This window comes from Platichthys flesus, chromosome 3 (assembly GCF_949316205.1).
Source record: "Platichthys flesus chromosome 3, fPlaFle2.1, whole genome shotgun sequence".
Classification (NCBI taxonomy): Eukaryota; Metazoa; Chordata; class Actinopteri; order Pleuronectiformes; family Pleuronectidae; genus Platichthys; species Platichthys flesus.
Genome location: NC_084947.1, coordinates 27,752,104 through 27,769,698, shown reverse-complemented (window position 1 = coordinate 27,769,698; position 17,595 = coordinate 27,752,104). Strand labels below are relative to the sequence as shown.

The window sequence follows — 17,595 nt, the reverse complement described above, 5'->3', positions numbered from 1 at the left end:
TATGTCCTGCTTTCCATAAACTAAACATAAATCTAAAAGTACCATAAATAATGTGAACACATGGCAGCATACAAAGCTGACTGCTGCTTATTTCATTTTGTCCTGGGCTCAGCTTTTGTAAGCTGCTGAGATCGTTACATCTTCAGTGATATCCTTGGAATTTTAGTATACCTTAAAAGGAGAGAAATTGTAGTTGACATTTTATTTGCCGAGCCAGTGGAGGAACGTCAGATAAATTGGTGAAATAAAAACTGAGAATGTAAGAAATTAAATATCTGGATAAGAATGTTCTCTTCTTTTAAAGTATATCATAATAAACTTGAAGGTTTTAAGGTAGACAATGCTGTTACCAACTATATGGATATATCCAGGCTTATTGTGCAAAAATAGCAAAGAATAAATTACTATTGTTTATGAATAACAGTATATAATAGAGTGAGTCTTCCTTTTCAAGGAATTGATTTTATCAATTTCAGGAGACTTTAATTTCCCAACCAAGGAAGAAGCATTTTAACTGAGATCATGAAAAGTTGGTATAAAAGTCAATGGACAGTCTTTGATCTAATTAGATAATAGTGATGACGTTTTTGTTTGGCAAATTATTACTTAAAGTGTTCATGTAATTTGAATGTACAAACATTGATTTAAAGAACAGATAACAGCTATTTTGGGTGAGATATTGTAATGTGCGTCTTTGTTTAGATTCTAAACTTTAGAACCTCAACAGTCATCATCCACATCATATAACTGTAAACAATAAAATGTTCTAACCATATTTGGACCTACTATCGTTTCTTTAGACTGACTGGTGAGGACATCTGATGTGTGTAGACAATACAAATATGTGCACAACTTTTTGCTCAACATCGCTAACAGCTATAAAGCACTATATTTAACATTATGTAACTCAAAAGCTTGAGAAGAATAGAAGATTCACTATTATACTGTAAACCTGAGCTCAGCTTGTTGTGTATACAGCTTCCAACTTACAAACTGATTGACAATGAATGAGCTTCCATTAACATCATAACTGTATGTCCACATAATGAACTTATCTAAAGTTGATCATTTAGAAAATTGGTGTGATTAGGACATTCAACACATATTTTTCAATATTAATATTAATACAATTTGAATAAAGAAGCTAAGATGATGATGACAACATCAACAACAATGCCTGATTGCCTTCATCATTTTGTAACTAAAACACACATCAGACATATCGAACAAAACAGTCAACGTAAAAAACAGAACTACATACAGACTAAAATAAAATAAATTTAAGAGTGTGCGAGAAAGATATTAAAATTAATATATGGTGTGAATAATAATATAAAATTACAATATTTGAATATTTCCCCTAAAATTTTAGGTATTGACTATCATGTTTGTCGTTATTTTAAAGTCAGAGATTTTTTAGATTAATACCAAATAATCGGATTTAAGTGGTGGTCAGAAGCACTCTGGCTTTATGATATTTACAAATAGAACAGATAACTTTAGTATGAGTCAGAGTCAGAAGCAAAACTATCTTCTAATTTGGATCAATCTGATGGAGTTTTGAAAAGGCTGCAGAGAAACTCCAACAACTCTTGAGAAACATTCAAGACAAAGAACACGAAAAAACAAAATCAAATGGAATGCTTTAAATATGTCAGGAATGAGGAATTTTTTTGGATTAGAGCAGAGCTTTAGCTTGTATGTCTGGAAAAGATAGTATTCATTTGAGATTGACTTGGGAAAATAACTCTAAGGTCAGGGTTTTCCTGATATGGTGGTTAATACATATACAAAATCTTTTTCACCAACTAGGAGCTTGATGATTTCACAACTTTTGATAAGTAACCACATGTTTCGTGATAGACTTTTTTATCAAACTGTTAAAAGAAAAATGCACTCATTCTTAAGTCCTCATATCCATCTATCCTCCAGCAGTTTGTACATTTGACACATATATTACATCTTTTTCAATCCATTCTTGTATGTGTCTGGATTTGTTTCTAAACAAAACATGCTGATTGTTCCAAATCATGGGGGTGAGGGCTGATCCATAACCTAAAGACTAATCACACTTTCACAGACAATCAACCTTTCATTTTACCAAATCTCCACTATTATTTATGCATTATACAATCATACATTTGTATTGTTATTGGTTATTTTCCATTAGGAAATACGTGCAGGGAAATATTATTGTAACATTGATGTTGTTTTTCTTTTCATCACCAAAGCAGTACGAAATAAATCGTTAATTCAATCATTTAGCTGTAAATGATTAAATAATTAGTAAAAAAAAACTATTTTAAATGGATGATCAATACTACTGTGGCAAATTGATTTGTATGCTGTGTAGACCGTATGTCATAGCTGGGGAAGAAGAAGGGAAAGGGCCATTAAAAGCTGGTCATGTTAATAGACCATGCGGAATTTGGTAACACAGTACATTAAAGTACATTACATTACATTTAGCTGATGCTATTATCCAAATCAACTTGAATAAGTGCATTCAACCATGAGGGTACAAGCCCAAATCAACAAGAATCAAGAAAGTACATTTTTCTTCAAAGAAGCCAAACTACAATGTACTATAATTAAGTGCCATTTAAGTGCTACAAATTGTCTTGTTTGAACTAAAGTTTTGTTTAATAGTTTTATTTAAAAAAGTCGGAAGAGATGTGTCTTTAGTCTGCGGGTGAATATGTGAAGTCTTTCTGCTGTCCTGATGTCATTGGGGAGCTTGTTCCACCATTTAAGAGCCAGGAGAGCAAACAGTTGTGATGTTCAGTGGTTTGCTCGCAGTGAGGGAGCAATAAAACGATTGGCAGATGCAGAGTGGAGTGAACGGGGTGGCGTGAAACGTTTGACCATGTCCTGGATGTAGACTGGACCCATCCTTTCGCAGCACAGCACCGCCTTCTGAGTGAGAAGGGGACGTGCTCTCCTGTTGCAGTAATGTTGGCAGTAAGGGAGAGGTGTTGACTAGTTGTCTAACCCAGGTTACTAGCAGTCTGGGTGGGGGCAACTGGGAAGGACACATTCTATTTCTTACGATGTATTATGTTTATTTCAAAATGTATATATTTGATTAGGCTATTAATGTGTACAATTATAACTATTGGCACACATATTCATTTTTGTATTAATTTGTCTGTCTAACTGTGACCGTGGAGGCTCGGAGCAAGAATGACTCAGTTCAAAGGAGGAAGCTTTCAAAGGCTGGCAGAGACTGGAGAGACTGTCTTTACCCTGCAGACTTTACTCATCTTAAACAGCACATGCAGAAGATACTGCTGGAATATCTGCACAGTATCGAACAAATTGTAAAAAATAGCAAATAACAAACGGTAGAGGGCAGCAATCCGCCATCGATCCGTCTCCTCTGCCAAATCGTGAGAAGAAGAAGAGGCAGCGGAAGAAGAAGAAGAGGCAGCAGCAGCTCAGCTCACATGGCTCAGCTGATGAAGCTGAGGTGAAGTGTGCGGAAGCAGCAGGCTCATTCATGACTTCACAGGTTAGTTCGCTCTCTCATGTCTGTTATGTATCGTTGTTCTTAGGATGGCAGCATTCAATTCTCGTGCGTTTAATATCACTTGGAAGAAAGGGAAACGGCGATCAGTTCAATCTAACGAACCTTTCAAAGTTAGAACAGCATTGAACAGTAAAATAAAGGTGTAAGTGAAGAGGAACAACTTTGTGGTACAACGACTCATCCTTTTCTACCCTGGAGAGAAATGGGTCTTCGTTTAGATGATGTGTTTACAGTGTATGTTTTCCATATTTAGATGTGATGATGATGATCTGTGTGTGTCATGGCTTCTCACTCAGTTGTTGTCTGAGAACAGACACACGTCCTGACGGCCATCTCCTCTTGAGAAGCACGAGGACAAAGATGATTAGACTGAGAAACAAAGCTAATGCGGAACCTCACTCTAACTGAGCTCAGTGTACTACAGTGAATTGACGTGATAATTATTGAGAGAAACAGAAATGTCTGACTGATTACAATGTAGTAGAAACTCCATGGTAAGGAAGCAGCTGCAACAACAGGCAGTCCATCGTCTTTCTTTTATTTAGTTCATATTTTGTATCGATGACAGGAATCATCCATGGACAGGGCGATTGAGTCTGTCTAATGTGCTCATTCACGAGTCTCTGCTTGAAGTTTGGCCATTGGATTCAAGTCAAAGCACAAACTTGTCTGGGATAATTTTCCTCCTACCTAGCCTCCTCAGACCGGAGTACATCTTTTCATTCTGTGCTTGTGTTCCTCTACAGCCTCATATCAGCACACTTACATTTCTATGTTTCTAAGTGAATGCCGAGGCACAACATTGGTGAACAAGTCATTGATGTAGTTTGGAGAAAGGCCATTTAACAAGACATTCTAAATCAATACAGAAGTAACAGGCAGTGTAAGTAGAAGAGGGATGTAGGAGTCCTGTTTGGTCAGAGTTCTGATCACTTCAACTTAGACTAGATTAGATTGATTATCTCACTCAATGAACTCTGAACTGCACTGATCCAGATAGAGTTTTTGAATTTAGTTTTAGATCTGATGCTAGTTTAACCTAGTTCAAACTTTTGAAAACAGGGCTCATGGCTTCCAAAGTAAATTTCTCCATCGACAGGTTTTCATCTGTTCACCAGTTTAAAGTTCTGCTGCTCTTTGTTTTCAATAAGACAAAATAAATAGAAACAACAATGTTTTCCTCTTCAGGTGTTTGTGTTTTACTTTGCTAAAAGTGTGGAGCTAACTGGAGTGAAGCAGGAGGAGGTCACTGCAGTGCCAACACCAATCAGTAGCCGGGACCTTTGGAACCTGTTGGTACAGCGGCATCCGAGGTATGAAGCACATCAGTGACAGAATATAGTATGTCCAAATGTCCCCAATGTCTAGCCTCTGTCTGGCACTCTACTAACCCTGGAGTCTGTCTTAGCAAGTTCAACATACCCAGGAAATGTTTGTGTTATGCTGTTTCACTTAATCCTAACATCGTCCGTCCTGGTAACCTGTAATAAGAAGTTGGTTATCAGCTGTCTCAGTTCAGCCTGGGTTTGCTTATCCAGCTCATATACGCTCATGTTCATGTTAAAGATGCAGAGTCATTTATTTCAAGCAACTTTGTCCGAACAATGAATTAAGTTCATAATGTGATATGAGAAGAAAAGCTGATATCTGCTGTGACAGACGGGTGACATTAAACAATGTTAAATGTAACTCTAAGGCTAAAGATAAATTGTAAATACTCAGTCATTTTATAAGGTTATTATTGAGCATTGTCTTTGTTTTTTGTCAAACAATTATGGACATGTGATTTAGATTTTAAAAAGTTTATATTAATAAAGTTAGAGTTAATAAAGTTATATTGATGTAAAGTTGATATAAAAAATAAGTAATATTAGACTGTTTTTGCTGCCAAAACAGAGGAGAAAATATAAATAGTTAAGGTTTGATGAGTTCAGTCTGTATGAAATGATAATTTATAATTATGAAAATATTGAACAGTGGGTTTTTTTTAAATAAGAGACTTAAGCTTATCAGAGATATATTGTGATAAACTCTCTCCCCCAAAACTGTGTATATTTGAGAAGCTCTGTTTTTCAAACAGAGTGGACAAAAAATATCTGCTGCTGTTTAGTATGTTTTTCTTGTCCTTAATATCCTATGGATAAATGAGTCACTTAATTTTTGTTTAGTTTGCCCGTTTAGAGGTTTTGATCTGTTTTCATCATAATGTTAGTCCTTCAGCAATGTGACCATGGTGATTCTTTACTTTATAAGCAGTGAACAACTTTCTTAGTTCACAAAAATCTGAATTAAACCTAAAGTTACCTTGATTACTGCAAATCCTGCTTCATAAAACAGGCCCCTGGTCGCCTGTTCTATTTTTTAGTAAATTGTCGTGTGTGTGTGTGTGTGTGTAGACTGTCCATCCTTCAGGGTCAAGTTGTGTTGGCAGTGCGTCAGCATTACGTTGACATTGGCGACCAGGTGGTAACCCTGGGAGACGGGGACGAGGTAGCTGTTGTGCCACCTCTCAGTGGAGGATAGAACACAACAGATAAAGTAAGTGTTGGATTTAAAAGATGAATGCCATGATGGCCTCACAAAACATGCCTTTGGCCTTTTGAACATAATACCTCAAGTCTGCCTTTAGGGAATTTCTCAATTATCACATGGACTCATAGATTAACTGATTAGATTTCATTGATCCAAGGTCACAGGAAAGAAGGTGTATGCAGATTGACACTGAACTGGCTGACAGGGACATTCAGCTGCAGTGTGGTCTTTCTAATTATTTGTGTGTCGGTCATGTCCAACTTATTACATGATCGCATCTTTAAAATTACAATAAAAATAATTGTATTGTTTTGATTCCAATTGAAACAGTCCACATTTCACATTATCTTTGTGGCATTGATGATGAGACCGCAGAAAAGAATGTATCATTGTTATGTTGAAATTGGGTGTAAAACACCCGAAAAACCTTTTTTTTTCCAGAGATGTCAGATGAGCGGAGAGACATCCTAAAGCTGAGTCGTGATTGGCTGCCTGTTCAGGATGTGGTGGATACTGTCAGCAGTGCCTCTTGTGGATCTATTTCCGTGTTTATAGGTTTACAATTTATTTTTATAATTTATTCACAGCTGCAGAAATAATTTACCTTATATTTTACAAGATTTTTGGACAATACCCTTTTAGAATAACATAGTATTTCAACACACAATATGTTACATTTCAGAGGGGGGTTTATATTTGAAGGAAAATATCAATGTAATAAAGTCATAATTCTGGAATAAAGTCATAATTTAATGTTTCAAGGCAGTTATGATATATTTGTAGAGGGAAATATATTTGGTGGATGTCGGTTTATTTTAGAGGGTAAAAATCTAGTGTTAGATTTGGCTTTAGGGGATTGGGACTGATTATGTCAATGAGTATCCTCACAGAGACAGAAGAATATGTAGTTGTGTTTTTAAGTAATGTGTATGTGCGCATGTCTGCAGGTACAACCCGTGAGGATGAGGTGGATGGCAGGAAGGTGATTGGTCTGGAGTATGAGGCGTACGAGCTCATGGCCCAATCTGAGTTCATCAAACTGTGTGGTGACATCAGAGAGCGCTGGCCGACTGTTACGCATATCTGTGTCCACCACAGGCTGGGGTGAGGCGTTAACACTACTAATGCTAACTGCTTACACTAACAAGTAGTTTGACAGTTTGGTAATAATATCATAAGGGTTGATGTATGTCCAACTCATCTGTGAACTTCTTCCCTCAGGTGGGTAAAGGTGGGCGAGGCCAGTGTTGTCATGGCGATTTCGTCACCTCATCGCCATGACAGCCAGCAGGCAATCAACCACTGCATCAGCCAGCTGAAGGCCAACGTCCCAATCTGGAAGAAGGTAGCAACTTCAGGAGCCGGTCGTGATTATTGATAACCGAGGATGTTTGTTTGATTCTTGATCATGTGACTCTGATCAACAGGAGGTTTATGACACGCAGGAGGCAAGCTGGAAGGAGAACTCTGAGTGTCCCTGGTCAGAACACAGTAAAGTTCAGAGAGAAAACATCAACGTTAACATGTCATTGTGAGCTGCTGCAAATAAAGTGTAGAATGTCTGAAAGAAACACGAAAGTTAACGATCTTTGATTATTGGTCTCTGTTTCTGTTGTGGAAGTCTGAAACAATAACAGACATTGATGTCAGGTAAGTTAGTGAGGAATACCTCAGTCAGTTCTTCATCGGACCAGAATTAATATTTCTTTACATTAATGTCAAACACCACATGCGATGCAGTATGTATGACTGACATCAACAAAGGATCAAGATTTGTTTGGTCAACTGGAAGAAAAAATGTCTGCCTGTATGTGGTTGATAGGTATATTGAGGTATACCCTGGTCCTGACACTTCTAACAAATTATTTTTACAGGTATATCAGGAAAGTAACCAGGAAAAAGAGCAAAGAACTCACATTTGCCTCTATAATGTTCAGAAACTGACCTTAATCTGTTGGTGTATTTCTTCAGAATGGCAGCAGTTTTATTATGTCAGCTATCTGTGATTTGGTGAAAAACTCTTTCTGCCTGCCTTTTTATGGGGAAACTGAGATCAGTCATAGTTTTTCTCGGACTCAAGTGTGGTCTGAGCTTACTAGGTAGCTTGTGCTTGTAATGCCTATGTGCTGGTGACATTATAGTGGCCAGAAGCATAATATTTGTCTTTGGTCAGTATGTCCTACTGTCATGAAAACTATATCTAGAGCGGCTGTGGCTGAGGGGTAGAGTGGTCGTCCTCCAACCTGAAGGTCGGCAGTTCGATCCCCAGTCTGACCCATCTGCATGCTGAAGTGTCCTTGGGCAAGATGCTGAACCCTGACTGGCCCCCCATAGAATAACAAAGTGCTGCAAATAGATGCACTGTATGAATGTGTGTGAATGGGTCAATGTAAAACTGTACTGTAAAGCGCTTTGAGTGGTCATCAAGACTAGAAAACCGCTATTTAAATACAAAACCATTTACCATTTAACTCCTTGGAATTAAATTTTACACAAATGTTGGACTCAAGGATGAATTGATAAGGTAGTGGTCAAATACCTCACAAAACATGGTTTTGACTATATCTGGGAATGCAATCACTATTGTATAATATACTCAATGCTATTTATTGAATGTCTTTAAAAATCTAACTACATACAGTATTTGAGTCTCGAAATGGATGTAAACTAAACTTGCAGCCTAGTCTAATCTCTAGCAAAAGTGAATGCTTCATTGCATAATGTAATTTTCTAACTAATTTGATGATGTCATAGTGATGTCATGATCCTATCATATGATCATGAGTTATTTTTCAATCTATATACATGTTATGTCATGTCTACAATCCTTTGGGATGCAGAGATACGGGCACAATTTAACTATGCATGATGTCAATTTCATCTACAAGACGTCACTTATCGCATGACGTCATATGAAGGGGTATAAATTGTAAGTGTTAGGACTATTTTTATTAACCTGAGAATTATGAAATCCAAAGTGAATCATCTGGAGAAACTCCTCGGTAATATTCCCACAAGGTTTGGTGAAATTCTATCCATGTGCTGTTGAGTTATTTTATCAACACAGACACACACACACACACAAAAAAAATATATATATAGACTTTAAGTAAATTACATTTATACGTTGACCTCAATTTGAGATATGATCCTCAGAATATCCTATACATCATCTTGTACACTAAAACAGATATGCTACAAAGCTAGCTGCATAAGAACAGCAAACTCTTGGCTGAATGTAGTGAAGTAAAGAGGCGGATATTTCCCTGTGAATAATGGAAGTAAAGTATTAAGTAACATATATAAACCAGTATATACAAGCCTAAATGGAAATATGAATGTTTGGATAAAGTAAGAACTCTAAGTGCAGCAAGTGGGGGAAATGAATTTGTATCCATTGGACAGAACACATTTGTGAGTCAATGATCGACTACAATGACATATTTACTCGTGGCTTTAATGGCTGATGTTTTTTCCTCTGTGAGCGACAGGGATCGCTAAAAGACAAGTGAGGACGCATGAACATGAAAGTGAAACCGAAAAGCAGACAGGTCTTCAGCACTAAATCCAGAGGAAGAACTAAGTCAGAGTAACTGCGACATGAAGGTAAGTGTCTTATTATGTACATCAACAGTAGATGAAGAGGCCAAAGGAAAGCTAGGAATGAAGGCAGGGGCTTTATTACAGTTGGTGAAGTTGTGACACGTCACCACTGTCGCTGACTGTGGGGGGGGGGGGGGGGGGGGGTGAAGAATGTTCACTCAAGGTTTCTGAAATAATGCACAAACTAATGGAGACAGTCAACTGAATAGAACTGAACTTTTCTGATTGTTTTTGTCAGACCAGTCTCACCAGAGACTATCCAAATGTCTAAATGGCTAACTTTAGGTATCTTGTATTTTTGCAGTTTATCACAGACATCACTATCATCATTGATGAAGCTGATTACACAGAGCCTGGAAGATTAAGGAAGATTCTTAAATCTTACAGTGCTGAGAAAGATGGTTCCTGCTACAGAGTGAGAGGAACCTTTGAGGAACTGGAATACCTTTCAGTCAGACTATCAGCAGTGAAACATTCCATCAGTTCTGCCACACATGGTCAGCTAGATGCTTCAACTCATATCCAATCGATTGATGTATCTGTGGCTGTTATGACCTACATTCAGCAAAAATGCGCAAAAGAACTCAACAAAATTCAAGGGAACAGTTTTGTCTTTGAAACCCAGCCAGAACATAGAACAGTGCACAATAACCCCAGTGGCACAGTGCAGGTGATTATAAGACAGCAGGGTGTCTCCGCACACCCTGTTCATGCTGATTATGTCAGACAAAGATTCATCACATTCTACCAGAGAACTGCCTCTGACCTGCAGGTCACTTCTGTCCCTGTGATTCCACAACAACTGAAAGACCTGCAGATGAGGTTTCCCAAAATCCTTTTTAAACCCAGCCACGGATATCCAGATTCAGCTACAGGGCCCTTTCTGCACATTGCTCAATTGAAGAAGTTCCTTTCACAAAATACACAACGTTCAAGCGAGAGTCCAGTGATCAAAGGTTCAACAGAAACCCCAAGCAGTAGAACCTGGGGTCCTCAGCCTATACAAGACAAAGATCCTGAAGATGAATTATGCCCAATCTGTATGGAACCAATAGCGATTAAGGAGAAGCAAACCCTGCAGTGCAAGCATTCCTTCTGCAAAGACTGTTTTCAAAAAGCTTATAAATATAAGCCTGTGTGCCCCACATGTGGAAAGATATATGGTACTTTGACAGGGACACAACCTGATGGAGGCATAATGAAAATCTACAGAAACAGCTCATCTTTACCTGGATATGAGAAATATGGAACAATTACTATAGACTATGAGGTTCCAAGTGGCATCCAAGAGGTAAGTCTCATGATACAACACTAAACTGAAACATGTTGGCAGAATTATGCAACATTTCATCGAACATTTTAAAAGGCAGTTTTATGTTGTGTTTTTTTTATGACAAATAAATAATTTAATTTAACAGACGACATCCTTTTTTTCTTTTATGTATCTAATGTAAGAACTACACAATGATGTGGAGGTTTTTTTTGCCTTAGCGGTGGTATGCCTTCTACTGAGTGTGATTCTAGCTTAGACTACATTTACTGATGACTGTGGTTTATCATTTACCAGCAGTATTCTACGTTAACATAATTTTTTCTCACTCTGTTCTTCTCATTTATGATGAGTTTTCTTTAATCATAACACTGGAAAAGAAATCAATCTCCTGCTGGTGAAATCTACCGACTCAATTTATATGACTAATTAGTTAGCCTGATATGTTATATTATTGATATATAATTGGACAGTGTTTGGAGTTCCTGTATTTGGTCGTTTCCATTCTTATTTGATTCTCTTTTCTTTCCCTCCTTTTTGTACTAGGCATTATTCTGCTAATTATAGTAAAAATTGTATTAGCATTAGTATGTGTCTTGAAATTAATAAATTATTTATTGATTCATAAATAATTTGGACTCCGAGTTGCTCTTAGCCAGATAATAATGGACAACTTGGCAGAACAAAATCAAGCGGAGAAACATCTACTGTCTGTCTGCAGGAGGAGCATCCTAATCCTGGTCAGCCATTTGAAGGTGTATTCCGCACGGCCTATCTCCCAGACTCCTCAGAGGGCAGGAGGATCCTGGGGCTGTTGAGACGTGCCTTTGACCAGAGACTCATCTTCACTGTGGGTCGCTCCACCACCACAGGCAGAAACAACATAGTCACATGGAATGATATTCACCACAAAACTTCAACACACGGAGGACCAACTTGGTGAGGACACAAAAAACATGATTACGATTATTTCTGTCAATATTGTTATCATGATGGACTTAAAAGAGATCTAAATTATTTTGGCGCCCATTATAACAGATGTAGATTGTTCCCTAACTGAATGAGCAGTGCAGCTCCGCCACAGCTCAGCAGCAGCTCTTTTACCTTATGCACAGCTCACAGCAGAATAGACATAGAAAATGTAGATTTCAATATTTTGCCCCTAGTTGCTTGTTAATGTAATAAACTTATTTTTACACTAAACAAGCATATTTTTTTTCCCCACTTAAGAGAAGGACATATGCATTCACAACAACACAGCCTTAGCCGCGCTGCCTGCGCAGGCATTTTGGATAATCCCTTCCGATTAAATGCTGAAATGCGAAACATTCCTCATTCCACACGCCAGTTATCTGGGACTAAATTTATAACGTCCAGGATTTCAGCCCCATATGCCCAAGCAAGGTGACTCCCATGGTGTCGGATGATGGATCCAGGCTGCCGCTCAAACTGAAACCCTGTTATAGTGCCCTGACATTTAGTTGAGTTAAGACTTTTATTCGAAGGAATACAGTTGTACCACAAACCCTAAATTGCAGCACCACTGTAGACATGCAGCAGAAATGCTGCCTGTGAGAATAAAGGATTGACTTTGATCCATAGCAGAATAACAGCCCGGTGTCAAGAGGCAAGACAAAATGAGAGAGCCTCATTGCAAAACTAAACCTGAGATGATAATCGTTTTTTGTCGATTACTTTGTTTTCATAATTTTTGGAAGCTATAATCGGAGTTCAAACCACCAACCTTCTGATTAGAGGTCAAACTCTCTACCCCTCAGCCACAGCCACATATCACAAATAAAATATGTATATAAAAACAATATATATATATATAAAAAACGGAAATCTGTAAATTTATGACCTAAATGTAATCATCTGTTCAGAAGTCTTGTGATTTTAGTGGCAGCCTGCTACAGGGCTAATGACCAGCAATCATGCAACATTACAGATTAACTGTCCATAGAAAGTTATTTAATTTCTGTCATTGTCTTTACAGCTATGGATACCCAGATCCTGACTACCTCAGCCGAGTTGGAGATGAACTGAAACTCAAGGGAATTGACTGAGTTTCTTTATAGAGTTTTTTTATCACATGAATAGACTAACAAGCTCATGTCATCTGTTAAATTACAATATTATCTCTTCAAAGTTATGTACAAACATCTCCCATCTAAAAACCCACATATAAAACAAAACAAAAGATAGATAGATAGATAGATGGATACTTTATTAATCCCGAGGGAAATTCAGATCATCCAGTAGCTTGTACACTTAACACATCACTGACATATATACATAAATCACATACGGAGAGCATATATACAGAAAGACTACATAGAAGGTATAATTAATATTATTTTAATATCATTTGATGTTTCATAAATAAGGACATCTCACATTTATCAACCACAGCTTCAGATTCAAATTTTCTGTGCTGATGACAGCCTGGGCCAATATGTTTTTCTTTTTTTTCCGTCCGTCCTATTCTTGTGAACGCGATATGTCAAGAATGTCTTATGGGAATTTCTTCAAATTTGACATGAAAATTCACTTGGACTTAAAGGTGACCTGATAGATTTTGGTGGTCAAAGGTCAAGGTCACTATGTCCTCACAAGTAAATTAGTCGGTGAAAGTTATATCTCCGAAACACCTTGAGGGAATCATTTCACATTCGGCACAAACATTTCCTTATTTGACTTTGGTGGTCAAAATTTAAGGGTCACTTGAGCTTACATTGTTGTCTGTGTCCGAGGGGAATTCATTACATCTGTAACAATTCACTTAGTCACAGATGAACTGATCGATTTGGGTGGCTGTAGGTCAGGGTGACTGTAACAAAACCAGATTTGGTCTTGTGAATGCAACATCTTAGGAACTTTTTCTTAAAATTTGGTTAAAACATTCATTTGGCCTGAAAGATTAGATTTAATGGTCATTGTGGCCACATAAAACATATTTTTGGCTTCTTCAACAGGATATGTCAAGGTCATGTCTGACTTAAGGTAATTTCTTTATAATTTGAGCAGTTTCCACTTTGATTAAAATATGAATTTATTGGATTTCAGCAGTCAGAGGTCATGGTAATTGGAAATAAAAAAATATTTAGACTGAAATGCACTGGTGGGCAGAGGCATACGACCCATTTTGCAGATTTCTCTCATAATTCCTTATTCCTTCTTTTTTTTATCTATACTGTTTGATACTATAGAAATATTTGAGAATGAATGGCTAAATCTACTGGTCTGTTTAAGGTAAAACTTTATAATGTGTAAGCTGTGTAATACATTAAATAACACAAAGCCACCATTATTTTTGTTATATGGTAACTTGTGTGTCTAATGTTTTTAAGTTCATTGTATTTATTCAGAGCATGTGGATACTGGTTAAATGATTTGTTGTTGAGTCAAAGGGTTTTACCATGAGTCCTGTCAGCTGTATTCCACTGAAGCATATATACCTTACCTGAAACCCAGGTAAGTTGCTGTGTTGCTGTGCCGCCAGTGACCTTGGTGTTGGTTTCAGCTCATGTCAGAATTAGAATCAGAATTATTTTAATTGCCAAGTATATTTACACATACAGAAAATTGCCTTGGTGTGGTTGGTGCATTGGACATAAAAACAACAATCGGACATAAAACAACAATATAAACATCTTGACAAATAAACCCGGACAGAAATGAAACCATATTTATTGTGCACATAGATAGATAGATAGATGGATACTTTATTAATCCCGTGGGAAATTCAGATCATCCAGTAGCTTGTACACTTAACACATCACTGACATACATACATAAATCACATACGGAGAACATATTTACAGATACCTGCCTTTCTTCACTTCTCTTTGGACTCTGACGGGGAGGATCATGATTTCAGTGAGTGTGGTGAAATGATCCAAAGTGGCTTGAGCTTCGTAAGTAAAAGGACAAAGTTCGACGCTGAACTTGCATGTTTTGTAAGATAGTGGTAGGTCAACAGATGCTAATGTAACAAAAACTTAAATATAAGATTTAATTTGTATGGTAAATAAGGTTCCATTGCGCACACAATGCTCACAGACCTATGTCCTTATAAAATCAATAAATTAGCTTAAGGGTCAAGAATGTTCAAATATAATGAAATCTGTTGTGTGATTAGACCCTTCCAAACCCTTGGTTTATTGTATAGGGCCAAAGACAAAAACAGAGTAGAACTTCCATTTATTAAGGTATCATAAATAATCTCTCATATTCAAACCACTACTTGAGGTGATTTTCAGTTGCATAAACCTGTTGGTCACCCCTTCTCCCACAATGGTTGGCTGCATCATACACCCTTTACTACATCCATCAGAAGGAGGTTATCTGTCATCAGCCATGTTTTACACAAGATCCATGAGCCTAAATAGCAAAAATTGTGTTTATACAGAACAGTTCAACAAATCTGAAAAGAAAATGCATACAATTATTTGAGGGAATGTGGAATTAAGAGCAAAGTATAGTGAAAAGCCGGGGGGAAATGTTTCAGAGTTCAATATTTTGAAAGATGGTGTAATTGTAACATGTCCTTGGAATTTGTCTGATAAAAATACATTGTGTATGAATCTATCTCTTCTTCTGATTCTCCATGCATTCGAGCGGTCATCTTTTTTTTCTGAAATTGAGTAGATTTATTTTGAGAATAGTCATTGGACTTTTGACCACACAGGAAGTGTTTGACAGTTTAGTTCAGTCCGCGATAGATGGGGAATTTTCAGCCTCAAAATAAAAAGTTCTTCATTACATTTTTGTTCTGTGATAACACATACTGACAAGCTTGACCAAATCTGAGACAGTCAAAGCCATAGAAAGTAAACTTGGACCCTTGTTCCTGTCTTTCTACGATAGAACAAAATCTTTGGGCACTGATGATTTGACAAAAATCGGACAGAAATCTATCAGCAGCTGATTTCTTTGTCAACATGTAATACCATTCTTGTGAAGATGTCAAATCTGTCCACCAGCGGTAACCCAAACACTGACCTTTCCCTCCTGATGTGCCTGTTTTTTCCCATATTAATGCAGGTTTGATGAATGCAGCACCTGTCAATGATAACAAACTACCCTGGAAGTATACACTGTGATCTCATACAGAGATTTTCTAAGGGATGAGCCTGTGACTGCTGTAGTATAAAAATAACCCATGCCCCTGTACCTCCTCAAGGGAAGATTGATGCACTCTATATGTCATGCCACCTTGACAGGTTGTAACTTCACTGATAGCAGAATCAGCATCCACTGCAGAGAGCCAAAGAGACTCTGAAGGGACACGTGAATGAACAGAACCGCTATCTCCTGGCAACTACAGTACTCTAGTGTAATACCCACGTGACGTAAACAATGGTGACCTCCCTTCTTCTTCTAGATGGCAATCCCTTATGCCATGTGGTTGGATTTGTGAAGTTGCTGCTTAATTTAGATCTTTTTGTCAGATGTTACTATGGTATACTGAAGTTTTAGTACAAGCAATTCATAAGTGTCAAAGGCTTTTATTGACAATTATATTAAGTTTATGCAAAGAGTCAATATTTGCAGTGTTGACCCTTCTTTTTCAAGACCTCTGCAATTTACCCTGGCATGCTGTCAATTAACTTCTGGGCCACATCCTGACTGATGGCAGCTCATTCTTGCATAATCAATGCTTGGAGTTTGTCAAAATTTGTGTTGTTTTTTTTGTCCACACGCCTATTGAGGATGACCACAAGTTCTTAATGGGATTAAGGTCTGGGGAGTTTCCTGGCCATGGACCCAAAATTGCTATGTTTTTGTCCCCCGAGCCACTTAGTAATGAAGGTGCTCAATCATGCTGGAAAAGGCATTGTTTGTCACCAAACTGTTCTTGGATGGTTGGGAGAAGCTGCTCTCAGGGGATGTTTTGGTACCATTCTTTATCATGGCGGTGTTCTTAGGCAAAATTGTGAGGGAGCCCACTCCCTTGGCTGAGAAGCAACCCAACACATGATTGGTCTCAGGATGCTTTACTGTTGGCATGACACAGGACTGATGGTAGCGCTGACCTTTTCTTCTCTGGACAAGCTTTTTTCCCGGATGCCCCAAACAATCGGAAAGGGGAATCATCGGAGAAAATGACTTTCCCAAGTCCTCAGCAGTCCAATCCCTGTACCTTTTGCAGAATATCAGTCTGTCCCTGACGTTTCCTTTTTGTGCAAAGCAATGATGACTGCACGTGTTTCCTTGCAGGTAAGCATGGTTAACAGAGGAAGAACAATGATTTCAAGCACCACCCTCCTTTGAAAGCTTCCGGTCTGCTACTCTGACTCAAGAGAATCACTGACATGTCAGGTGATCCTTTTTTGGCAGGGCTGAAATGCAGTGGAAATGTTCATTTTAATAGCAAAGAGGGACTTTTCAACTAATTGCAATTCATCTGATCACTCTTCATAACATCCTGGAGTATATGCAAATTGCCATCATAAAAACTGAGGCAGCAGACTTTGTGAAAATTCATATTTGTGTCATTCTCCAAACTTTTGGACACTGCTGTAGAGTTGCCACATGGACAGGGACTACCTTCTTTCATGGAAAAATGCCAGCTTCTAACCTCCTGTGTTATAAAAGAATAAAACAGGAGTTTCTTTAACCTTACCTGAGATCCTTAATGCCTTGTCGTTGGAGGAGC

The 17,595-nt window shown here is 37.8% G+C and overlaps 2 protein-coding genes across 2 annotated transcripts; both read left to right on the top strand.

Annotated features, from left to right (window-relative positions):
- Nucleotides 1-5,925: 5,925 nt before the first annotated feature.
- On the top strand, nucleotides 5,926-7,639 carry LOC133950824 (molybdopterin synthase catalytic subunit). The gene is made up of 5 exons (XM_062384963.1): nucleotides 5,926-6,067; nucleotides 6,503-6,616; nucleotides 7,009-7,165; nucleotides 7,283-7,406; nucleotides 7,489-7,639. The coding sequence occupies exons 2-5, from the start codon at nucleotides 6,505-6,507 to the stop codon at nucleotides 7,594-7,596; spliced, it is 501 nt and encodes a 166-aa protein (XP_062240947.1). The 5' UTR covers nucleotides 5,926-6,067; nucleotides 6,503-6,504; the 3' UTR covers nucleotides 7,597-7,639.
- Nucleotides 7,640-8,886: 1,247 nt separating this feature from the next.
- On the top strand, nucleotides 8,887-14,278 carry si:dkey-3h3.3 (uncharacterized protein LOC100144568 homolog). Its single transcript, XM_062384961.1, has 4 exons — nucleotides 8,887-9,667; nucleotides 9,969-10,955; nucleotides 11,656-11,873; nucleotides 12,931-14,278. Exons 1-4 carry the CDS (start codon nucleotides 9,662-9,664, stop codon nucleotides 12,998-13,000), a joined length of 1,281 nt encoding a protein of 426 aa, XP_062240945.1. The 5' UTR covers nucleotides 8,887-9,661; the 3' UTR covers nucleotides 13,001-14,278.
- The last annotated feature ends 3,317 nt before the right edge of the window (nucleotides 14,279-17,595 follow it).

Coding starts and splice junctions, on each gene's coding strand:
- LOC133950824 (XM_062384963.1), top strand. CDS start 6,505: ATGTCAGATGAGCGGAGAGACATCCTAAAGCTGAGTCGTGATTGGCTG. Junction 6,617..7,008: donor ATCTATTTCCGTGTTTATAG/GTTTACAATTTA, acceptor GCATGTCTGCAG/GTACAACCCGTGAGGATGAG. Junction 7,407..7,488: donor ACGTCCCAATCTGGAAGAAG/GTAGCAACTTCA, acceptor TCTGATCAACAG/GAGGTTTATGACACGCAGGA.
- si:dkey-3h3.3 (XM_062384961.1), top strand. Junction 10,956..11,655: donor TTCCAAGTGGCATCCAAGAG/GTAAGTCTCATG, acceptor GTCTGTCTGCAG/GAGGAGCATCCTAATCCTGG. Junction 11,874..12,930: donor ACACACGGAGGACCAACTTG/GTGAGGACACAA, acceptor TTGTCTTTACAG/CTATGGATACCCAGATCCTG.